General features: G+C 29.4%; 3 protein-coding genes across 3 annotated transcripts; 1 reads left to right on the top strand and 2 right to left on the bottom strand.

Annotated features, from left to right (window-relative positions):
• Positions 1 to 64: 64 nt before the first annotated feature.
• Positions 65 to 3,523, top strand: LOC127067161 (pleckstrin homology domain-containing family M member 1). The gene is made up of 3 exons (XM_051001776.1): positions 65 to 2,079; positions 2,149 to 2,784; positions 2,853 to 3,523. Exons 1-3 carry the CDS (start codon positions 748 to 750, stop codon positions 3,015 to 3,017), a joined length of 2,133 nt encoding a protein of 710 aa, XP_050857733.1. The 5' UTR covers positions 65 to 747; the 3' UTR covers positions 3,018 to 3,523.
• Positions 3,524 to 4,931: 1,408 nt separating this feature from the next.
• LOC127067162 (spindle assembly abnormal protein 6 homolog) lies at positions 4,932 to 7,767 on the bottom strand. The gene is made up of 4 exons (XM_051001777.1): positions 7,419 to 7,767; positions 6,651 to 7,177; positions 5,801 to 6,549; positions 4,932 to 5,711 (listed from the first exon to the last, which is right to left on the bottom strand). Exons 1-4 carry the CDS (start codon positions 7,605 to 7,607, stop codon positions 5,161 to 5,163), a joined length of 2,016 nt encoding a protein of 671 aa, XP_050857734.1. The 5' UTR covers positions 7,608 to 7,767; the 3' UTR covers positions 4,932 to 5,160.
• Positions 7,768 to 8,444: 677 nt separating this feature from the next.
• LOC127067164 (arrestin homolog) lies at positions 8,445 to 10,690 on the bottom strand. Its single transcript, XM_051001779.1, has 7 exons — positions 10,524 to 10,690; positions 10,273 to 10,394; positions 9,893 to 10,192; positions 9,567 to 9,794; positions 9,271 to 9,459; positions 9,023 to 9,191; positions 8,445 to 8,932 (listed from the first exon to the last, which is right to left on the bottom strand). The coding sequence occupies exons 1-7, from the start codon at positions 10,588 to 10,590 to the stop codon at positions 8,787 to 8,789; spliced, it is 1,221 nt and encodes a 406-aa protein (XP_050857736.1). The 5' UTR covers positions 10,591 to 10,690; the 3' UTR covers positions 8,445 to 8,786.
• Positions 10,691 to 11,106: the final 416 nt, after the last annotated feature.

The following is an 11,106-nucleotide window of genomic DNA, read 5'->3' as shown; positions in this document are numbered from 1 at the left end:
ATGAACGAAGCGTTAAAATTTTCGCCAGCGCGACCTATCGCTTTTTGTCAAGACTATTTGATGAATAATAAAATGTATTAGAAATGTAGGAGAAGGGGACGAACTTCACTCTATGCGATTGTGCGTGCATAGAAAGCAATGACGTTGCGTTGTCCTCGTATGACAGGCGTAGTATTTCTCGGAACAGACTGGATTAAGTGCGAGAGAGGTAGCTGATCTTATTTCAAGATAAAAAATAAAAAGTTTAAGATAAAAAACTCACTTCTCTTGGAGATTCTTTGTTCTTGCCATCATTCGAATGCGAATATAAACACACGATCGATCGTTAAATTTATCGAACTTATATTACACGTTGTACTGTTTGTGATATGTTTTGCTATTATTATACCTAACCTATTTATTATAATACGTCCACGCACGTCTTCGGAAGAAGGAAGAAACAGAGATAACATTGTTATGTATTACGTTAACTGGCTCGAAGTTCAACGTGCCGTACTTATCTCACGATGATCCCATTCATTTTGGGGTCATTTCCTTGTTCTTTCGTTAGTGAAAGTACGATGCACGAATTATGCTATTGCAATTTACATCATTTACATGCAGATGATTTATTTTCGATCATATTGATATAAAGATATCCGATCGATTTAAACGATTCGATTATTTCTTCTCATCGAGTCACGAAGATGTTCCAATGGAATCATACTAGTTTCATTAAAGTATTGGTGACAAGAGATATTGTAGAAAATGAATTCTCTTCTAAAGTCCGTCAAATCCCTTACAAACAAAAGAAATATATTAGTGAGAGAGTCTCTGCAAAAGCAGTTAAATACAAGTGTGATGGAGATGCAGAGTGCACCAGGTGTCGCAGAAGAAGAAGCAGTTGGAAATTGTGAAGAAGCAATGACATTATGCTCCGTATTGGAAGCTATATTTTTACATGGACTAAAGGATAGTCTTTTAAATAGAGTAACAGAAGTTCTTAGCGGCCCAGATTTCGATGCTATGCCTCAACCAAGTTTTTGGGGGCCTTTACTAGTATTCTCTCATCGCCAAATTATTGATCAAATCCAAGCGTTAACGCAAGTTACCACTGAAGTAGGTTACTGTAGAGCATGGATAAGACTAGCTTTAAACGAAGGTCTACTAGCGAGTTATTTGTGTTCTATAAGAAGGGATAATTCTGCTTTGAAACCATATTATGATCGTTCTGCCTTCATTAGAGATGCCGATTTAATAGAAATTGCTCAACGATTGATAGAAAGCTTGGATTACATAAGCTTTGAATTAGCTTGCAATAGTAGTCTTTTAAATTTTTGGTCAACTACTCCTCTGCTTTTAGCTGGTATATGGTCACCTCCCATGAAATCTTGTCCTGTGTTTAGTGCGGTGGATATAGCAAAAACAATAACTGCGGAATTAAGGGATAATGATAATCTTGAAGAAGTAGAAACTGCGAGTAGTTTAGGTTCCTTTAATTCCTCGCAATCTGCTTTAAATAATATAGCTTGTATTTCGGAAGATGAAGCATTAAAAATTATTTTAAAAGATAAAATCTCTAACAATCATCATACTACAAAGCATAGAAATGGAAGTCCTACACATACATCTAAACAAAGAAACATAGAGAAAGCAAATATACAAAAAGTAGAAGAAACTATAAATGAAGTTGTAGAAAGTGTATCAGCTAGTGGGACACCTACAAAGAATGTAGAAACTATGACAACTGATATTAGTACTACAATCATTCAAGATGATCATCAAGATAATAGCCTTCAAGAAAATAATATTGTTTGTACCGATAATATGTCTACTACTGTAGGAAATTCATTATTTGGAAGACTAGGATGGTCAACTTCATTTGAAGATTGCGAATCTTCTATGACTTCATCTGTGATATCTCATGGTTCTGGAATGGATGCTCCTCGCACTCCAGGTGATGGACCGACCTATGATGCTCTTATTCAAAGCTATCATACTGCTGGCAATATGATGGTACTGGATCTACAAGAATTTTTAAAAAAATATCCAAAAAAAGAATCCATTGATGAAGAAATCAAATCCCCAACTGCTGTTAAGGTATGAATATAAAAATGTTATATATTATATTATTAAAATATATAATGTTATATTAAAATTTGTTTATAGATTGTTATAAATTTTGATGAGCAACTGGGAAAGTTGCCGAGAGAAAAAGGCCTTGATATACAAAATTATAGTTGTTTTAATTGTGGTCATGCTATCGGTATGGCATTTTCAAAGGCATATGTTTGCTCATTTTCTGCAAATTATTATTGTGCAGATTGTATGGCACAAGGAGAATATATAATACCATCACGTATGATTCATAATTGGGATTTAAAACGTTACACAATTTGTCAGAAAGCTGCAGAGTACCTGAAAGATTGTTCTACTTTATTGGATTTAAAAATTTTGAATCCAAAAATATATATGGCAGTAGATGTCATGGCACAACTACAATCTTTAAGGATACAATTGAATTTATTAAGAGCTTATTTGTTTACTTGCCGAGAACCTGTTATTGAATCTTTGCAAAGAAACGTTGCCCCCAGAGAATATTTATATGAACATGTTCATCAATATTCTGTTTCCGATCTTCTTGATATACCTAATGGTACTCTTGCTCAACAATTACAAAAAGTAGTTGAGTTTGCACGAAATCATGTGATAAATTGTTGGCTTTGTAGTCAAAAAGGATTTATTTGTGAAGTATGCAATAATCCTAAAGTCATCTATCCTTTTGATATGGATTCTACATATAGAGTAAGTACATTCTTAATTGCTTCATAGAGAATTGTTAGATCTATGTAATACATATAAAATTATTTTAGTGTGGATCATGCAATGCCGTGTTTCATGCAGATTGCTTAAATGCATATAAACCATGTCCAAAGTGTGAACGTCGACGTAAACGAATGGATCTTCCTCTTTTAGACATGGGATGTACAGAATTACCGCCTGAAGCGACATTAACATCCGAGAATAATATTGACTAATATCATATAACCTTGATAATGCGTTAATATTATTTGATTTTATGATTTGTATAAACTATCTTTTTTAATTCTTACAGTATTGTATTATTTATAAGTTCTTATTGTAGATAGTCATTTGTACATTGATATAATGTAAAAAATATTATGCAGCAATTAAGCAAATGTCTATCTAACAAAATCCCAAGCTTATTAAATAAACAATATTATAAATATTCATAAAGTTCGTATATAAAAATTACAGCGAGTTTATTAATTTGGACTTTATATATTTTTTGATGGTTCTTAATGTGTATATTAATGTTTATGTAAATATTTATTGATTTGAATGTATATTGTACAATAAAACAATTGCCTACAAAAAGGCATAGTTATTAATAGTCATAAAATCTACCAAATACTTTTAGCACATTAAAGTATATTTATTATATTTAAAAAACTTCGCTTAATATATACTCTAGAAAAATTATCATTGATATAAAAGAGCAGTTCTTATAAAGAAAGATTAACAATAAAATTTATAATTGCATCATTAGCCAAATATTTCTATAACATAATTTTTATTAGAATTTTATATACAAAAGGTATTAAAATATATGAAATTTACTGACTTATCTATTATCTATTATATTTAATACTGTTTGTCAATGTAGTTTAATGAATTGGCAGGTCTAAGTTGTTTTTATTCACATTTATCAAAATCCTATTTTAAAAAGATCAATACATGGATTATATTGTCTAAATTTTTTATTTTGATTTACTAATATGCAAATAATAAATTATCTTAAGTGAAATACCTGGTAGACTAGAAATAATTCATTGCATTACATGTAAAAATATTCTTTTGGTTGAGAATCATGCGTGATATTTAATAAGTTATTACATTGAAGCAATATAACATTTTTTTTTTAAATCTTTTATAAAATTTGCATGTAATGAATTTTTCCAGCCTATCTTGTATATAAGGCACATTAATTCTCAATATATTGATGTTTTACAATATGATAAATCTAATCAGTTTATGTTATCATAGTTATTCAAATTTATACAGTCTTAATTAGATTTATGCATTATTAAATTATGCCTTTGTCAGATACCTATTAATACATGATCATCATCTTATATGTAGGAATGTGATAGACGTGAAGTATATTGTAGATTTTACTAAAATATTTTCAGTTACTATTTAAAATGGATACTTTATGACATGTTAAAGAAAGATGAAGAGACTTTTTAATCACACTTTGAGTTAATATTTAACAATACCAAAATTGTATTCGTTTTTAAAAAATTCTTAAGAAAAACTAGCAGTATTTTTTTGTCAAATTATGACTAAGATTTTGTGAAAAAAATACATGCTTTTTATACAATATTAGAAAGTTTAGAAATTATAGGAAAAAATGAATAATTTTAAACTTTTCTTTTTACAATGTACATTACTATCTTGCATATAAAATCATATTTCGATTATGATATTGTAATTTTATTTTATTATTTTAACATGCTATAAATATTTTGTAAGTCATCTAAATTTAAAACACGTCTATGCACCAAAAGTGCCAATTTTCAATCCATGTTTGGATACAGGTACATATGACCTGCTATCTCAGTAAAAACTGAGAAGCGAAAGGTACTATTTTCTTTAACAGCACGCGATCAATAATATTTTCTTTTATCTTTTTTTTTTTTTTTAAATAGATACATGGTTGTAAATATGTCTATAATGTGAGAGATCAAACATTATATTATCTTAACTACAAGTATATGTATATATGTATCTATGTAATTTTTACCTTCAAACTGTACAAAATTTTCTATTTAATATGGTTATGATACTAATAAGTATTAAAGTTCTGCTTTTAAAAAACCTCTTGTAATAATACTTATCTTGATCATACTTTATTTGTACATTTGTACTTTTTCACTTAATAATAAATTTAAAATACTACCACTTTGTTTGATTGACAATTTTCATTCAACTCTTATGGCAGCATTACTGTTATATTAGCTATATATTTTGATCTTATAAAAAAAACTTTGTTAGATAAAATTGTATTACTTACATTAAATTACTTAATTATACTTTTTTTTTTGTTTTTTTTTCTTTTTTTCTTTTTTTTTTGTCAAAATATGACTGGCAGCCTTGTCAATGTAAAGTTTTGGGGAAATAAGCTGAAGGTAAAATTGGTTTGTCCGACAAACCAGCTCTTCTTAATCCACCCTGTAGTGCAACGTTTGAACCCTTTGTCTTGGTTCCATTTGAAGATATGCATGGATTATTGTTTTCTACAATAGCTGGTACAGATGACATACCTGGTATATTTCCTGATAATTTATTTAGAGTATTGATGCGATCCATTGGTGTACTGGTACTAGAAATTTGTCCAGTTTTGTTAATAGAAGATAAACCCATTGTACTATCTCCTACTCCTACTCCCATAGATCTGGCAGAGGTACGAGTAGTTTGATTAATATTAGGATTTTGAACTATCGGATTTTTTAATGGCAATCCTGATAAAGTAGTAGGTGGTATAGTAGCAGGTGCAGGTGTTCGCGTTTCAAATCTATTTGCATATAATTTGTTTGGTCTTGGTAAAGTTAGCTGTACTGATGAAGGTATAGTAACCGGAGCTGGAGTAGTAGCACTCTGAAGTGGAGATTGATTATCAGCTAAACGACGATTCAACCAATTGATTACTGTAATCAAATATATGTAAATTTAATGAAATAGTGATAATAAATTAATATTGAATACTTATAAAAATAAAAAAAGTTATTGCACTTACCATTATCATTATTTTTTATTACTTTGTCTTTTTCTTCTAATTGATTTTGCAATACTTTCACTTGTTCTTTTAAATGTTCTATTTCTATTTTTGAATCTTTAATATCTTTGTTTAAACTTTCCATTTTGCTTTCTAATTGACCAACTTCTTTTTGCTTACTGTCTAATAATCTTTCTTGTTCCAATGCTATACTTGTTCTTAGTTTTAATTTAGATTTAGTAGAAGCTAATTCATTTTGTAATTTTGTTAATATTTCATTAGCTTTTACTAATTCATCGCTTAAACTTCTCAAAGAATTTTGCTTACGTTGTAATTGACCTTCCTTATCAGCTAAAAGTTCCTCTAATTGTTGTTTTTGTTCTTTTGCTGTTTTTAACATTTCTGTATGTTTATTAATGATTACACCCTTATCTTTTAATTCCTGTTCAAGTACAGCTACTTTTGTACGTAAACCATTAACAGCTTTATCTTTCTCGTGATAATCTATATCTAATTTTGAATTCTGTTTTTTTAGAAAAACTAATTCTTTTTGGGCAACATTTAATTCTTTCTCGATATTTTGTAATTGTTTACTTTGTTCTTTATTAGTAGCTTCAAGATATGACAATTTATCCTTATAACTCATATTTTGCGTACGCAATTCAGCAAGTTCAGCATGTAATTGTTTTAAAGTTTCTGTATGTCTATGTTCTAATTCCATTTTCTCTTTATCACTTTGGCGCTGCCATTCTAGTCTTGCTTGAGCAAATCTATTATACAAATCATTAATAATGTATAATTCATAAACATAATGTATATCAAATATAATTAAGAAAAACATGAAAATAATATAAGAATTAAATATATCTACCTGTCCTTTTCAATACTTATTTGCTGAGTAGAGCTAATTTGAATTTGACTTTTTTCTGCTAGATATCTTTGTTCTAATTGGTCTAATTCCTTAGTCTTTGATTCAAATTTATTAGTCAAATCATTCAATCGTGTTTCTAACCCAAGTACATCTCTACTTTTTTGTAAAACATTCTCTTTTAATTGTTTTATTTTCGTAGCCATATGAGTTCTCAAATCAGAAACATTAGCAGGAGATATAAATAAACTCAAATGACAAAGATGTTTGAAATTATTAGTTTCAACCAGCTTGAATGTCCATTCTGCATTTTCTTCTGCCAATAGCAAAAGAAATTTGGGTGGTGTTTTTGATACATTGGAACCAGGTACATTGCATTGTTCTAATAAACATATTAATTGCGTTGCGAAATTATCAAAATCTACTAATAAACCTTGTTGAGCTTTCAATACTTTAAAATCCTCTTCAGCAATAAACAAGGAATATAAAAAACAAGGATCATCATCGTCTGACAATAAGACACATAAACTCTGAAATAAAATGATGCATTCTATAACATCTTTAATAATTTAAACAATTGCTATGATTTGTATGATTACAATACAATAATAATTTTAATCTATACGAAAACATGTTAATACTACAAAATTTCTTCTATTTTAAAAATTTCTTTCTATCTTTGATATTGATATTTAATAAATAGAAGATATAATTTCTACTAGCATTTAGATACAAATCATTCACAGGTTATTCATATAAAAGAAATAATACCTTGCGACAAACAGGACTAAGGCCAGCATGAGTTTCAACGTTCACTCTAAGATCACGTTGTCTTTCTTCTTTATGTTGAGGTTTTATATAAACCTTTTGCACTTTAGTATACAACACTTCGACATTGTTCAATTGGAGGCCAGAATCAGCACTCGTTCCGCTGCCTCCTATACTGTTCAAATAATTCATTCTTCACCAGCACTTTTGATAAACATTTGTAAATCTCGAATCATTAAATAATTTAAACGATAATACTAAATAATTCGGCTTTCGATTCATCTGTTTGAAAACTTTAAATATCTTTTGAAACGAGAGAACGAAGTTTCAAATTATACATCACAAATCGACGCACGCGTAACGCAAGTGCTGCCATCGAAACAACACGCGCCGTAACTATAATTTGGCCTTCTGCTTTCTTCAACCCTCTTTTCACTTACCTTATTGTCGTTCTATATTATATTTTACTATCTATATTCGTCGTACTTATACTATATAAGTATTTTAGAAAATGTTCAATGTGGTTTAATATTTAGGACGTGCAATGATTACTCTCTTGTTTCGCTGGTTAGTATACGATTAATTTAAGAGTGATATACTGTTATTTATATATGTGTGTGTGTATATATATATATTTATATTTATTTATTTGTGAATATAGTTCGGTGTTTTTACTTTATATGAGTGTGTTTATGTGCGTATGTCTTGTGTATAGACTTTTCCTTTTGGTAATTTCAAAGTAGTAATAATTAATAAAAAATAATATATTTTTATACTTTGTTTATTTTTATTCTAATGTACAGTAATAATAACTGAACAATATTATGAACTTAATATTCATTAGTATTAAAGAAACATATTGATATACAGCATAATAATAAGAAATTATGATTAACAACATACATGTCACTTCTGGTAAGACGGGATAGTTTTTAACATAATTAAGTATAAATTATTATTGATTAAGCTCGTTTTTTTTTGGCCGTCAGTTGAATGAATTTCCGTGCGACCACCACAATCGCACGGAAATTGCATGACGACATGAGTTATTTTCATATTGTCGTTTTCGCTTTTTTTATATATTTTTATTTTTTTTTTTTCTATTAGCGTTCCATAATATGCATGTAATAATTATACGTATTTATTAAAATAGTTGATTGATCACAATTTAATATTTTTATAATTAACAATTTACCTTATTGATTGCCTAGTTTTTCATTATAAGTTGCCTATTTCTTTCATCAAAAGAATCCTATTTTTTTCAGATATTAATCCAAAATTCTTTCTATTTTATTTTCTGTAATACTTGATATTTTACTATTGAAAAATTTAAGATTCTCTTGAGAAATATATAATATATACATAGATATTTTACTCTGGTTCATTCAAGCGTAGGCGTGCAAAGTCTTCAAATACAATATTATCATCATCGTCGTTTGCATAGCAAGAATTTTCATAGCGAGCTCTATCGATGCTCTTGCTCTTCTTCATCATGGCTTTTTCTTTTTCAATAGATCCTGTAGTAATAGAAAAAAGAATATTAGATTGGAACATTAATACATTTAGGATTATAAATACAATACTTATAACTGAAACATTTTTCTTACCAGGAGCAGGATGCATTAATTTAAATGGAACATCCGTAATCAGTTCACCTCCCAAAGTGCCGCAGTTCAATTTTACTCTCACAGAATAAGAAATAACAATACCCATTGCTTCCGCAGGGCATTTACCTTCTTGTACCATGGTTGAAGATGCAAGGTTTACATCATCATCCTATGATATATGAAAATAAGAAATCAATAAAACATTTCAAAGAGAAATAATTTTATAATATTTAATAAATTTGCAGTACCTTAAGGTGTCCATCAAGAGCAATACCACGGCGATCTTTGTTGCTGCTAGCCAGAGGTACAAGGTAAAATTGTTTTGTAAAGGATGCACCAGGAGTAATTGGGCAACCTTCACGAGTTTCCAAGCTAGCAACATGTCGTGAAAATTGAGCATTGACCATAGTAACTTCGCAGTGTTGCACCACAAAAAGCTGCAATCATAATATTATATTTAAGACAATTTACATATTTAGGACAATTATTATATTCAGGACAAAGGAAATATTTTTCACATATTATGTACACCAACATAATATACCTTAATGTTTTTCACTGCTTTCCTAGAATTATTTGTAATTATTACATTAGCTGCCACCTTTTCTCCATGGTAATATATTTCTTTGTCAAGTGTAACTTCTAAATTGAGTTTGCCCTGAGAGAAGGTAAATCCTTTTGATACAAGAGAGCTTGGAAGTCTACGTCCTCGTGTTGGTGGTGCATATTGTAGTTTCTTAATAGTCAATGCCACGGATGATCTCTTATGGCCCTATAATAAAAATTAATATTGTTCTTTGTTATTTTCTCTGTACTAACTTTGTTACATTTTTGCTTTCTATTATTCCTTGCTCTTTTTGTTTATATTACCTTGTCTTCTTCATTCTCTCCAACAAAAATTTTAACGGTATAGTCAACACCTAATGGTTTGCCCTGGTCGTCATCTCCAGGTTGAAGGGTAACAGAGCTCGGAGAGTTCTGAGGAAATTGGAAGAGGAATGGATAGGCATTTGGTCCAAGTCTCTTCAATAATCTTTCTTGGATTGCAGTCGTTTCTTGCTTTTCTTTTTTCAAAGGAACTATTTGATCTCGGCAGAGAACTAATTCCTTGCTGAATTTTACGCCCATTACTTCATCTTCCTCTCGGCCAAAACGGTAGGTAGTAGTCACCTGAATAGGAACAACAAATTTTTGTTGATGATCTTGTATGTTGTGAGGAAACTTTAGAAAATACATATATTTAAACCAACCTGGCCGTAAACCTTTCGTCCTTGGAGGTAGTCATTTTCTACGACAATGATGCCATCGATAGGATCCACATGATCTAGATGATCAATGAAGTCTCGTTTGCCCAGGTAGACAGTGACCTTGCCTGTTAGTATACAGATGTATGACATACATTATATCTCAAGAATAAATTAGGTGAACAGTTTTGATTTTGAAAAAGGATTTGTTTGTAATAGATTCATGTTTGCATTTATATATGCATTGTAACACTTACCATTAGGCGTAGTCTTCTTGAATACCTTGATGGCTACAACGAAAGCCAAAAACAAGATAGGGAACATTTTTTCTACTCAAGCTGCTTAGTGAAGGTTTGTGTCCTGCCCAGAAGTGACAGTTTCAAACGTCGCAGTGGTGCCTTCTTATACTCTTATCAGGGGCTTCACAACTTGAAGCCATATTACTAATTACATTATTTCATTATGCAATTTACTTAATAAGATTATTAATGCACATCTAGCTAAAACTTTGTTACGTCTTTTATGTGTTTATTCAGTGATTCAGATGCTTTGCTACTAGAATGATGGTATGTTGTGTCATAAGTGAAAATTATTTTTCTGTACATTTTTTGTGCCAATTATTTAATTTCATAGTTTTTATATGTGCATCATATGAATGCGTTTCAATTTTAATAAAACTTATGATAATAGTCTCATTATAAGATTTATTTCAATAATAAATTTTTATATAAAATAATAAGTATCTATTTAAAAAAAAAAAACTTTTGCAGATTGATTTAAAATTTAATATTACATTCAAATATAAAAATAGGAAATATGTGTAAAGAAAAATATTAAAGG

Source organism: Vespula vulgaris, chromosome 10 (genome assembly GCF_905475345.1).
Source record: "Vespula vulgaris chromosome 10, iyVesVulg1.1, whole genome shotgun sequence".
Classification (NCBI taxonomy): domain Eukaryota; kingdom Metazoa; phylum Arthropoda; class Insecta; order Hymenoptera; family Vespidae; genus Vespula; species Vespula vulgaris.
Note: the sequence above shows the minus strand (reverse complement) of the source record. Positions and strands in the feature narration are given on the sequence as shown.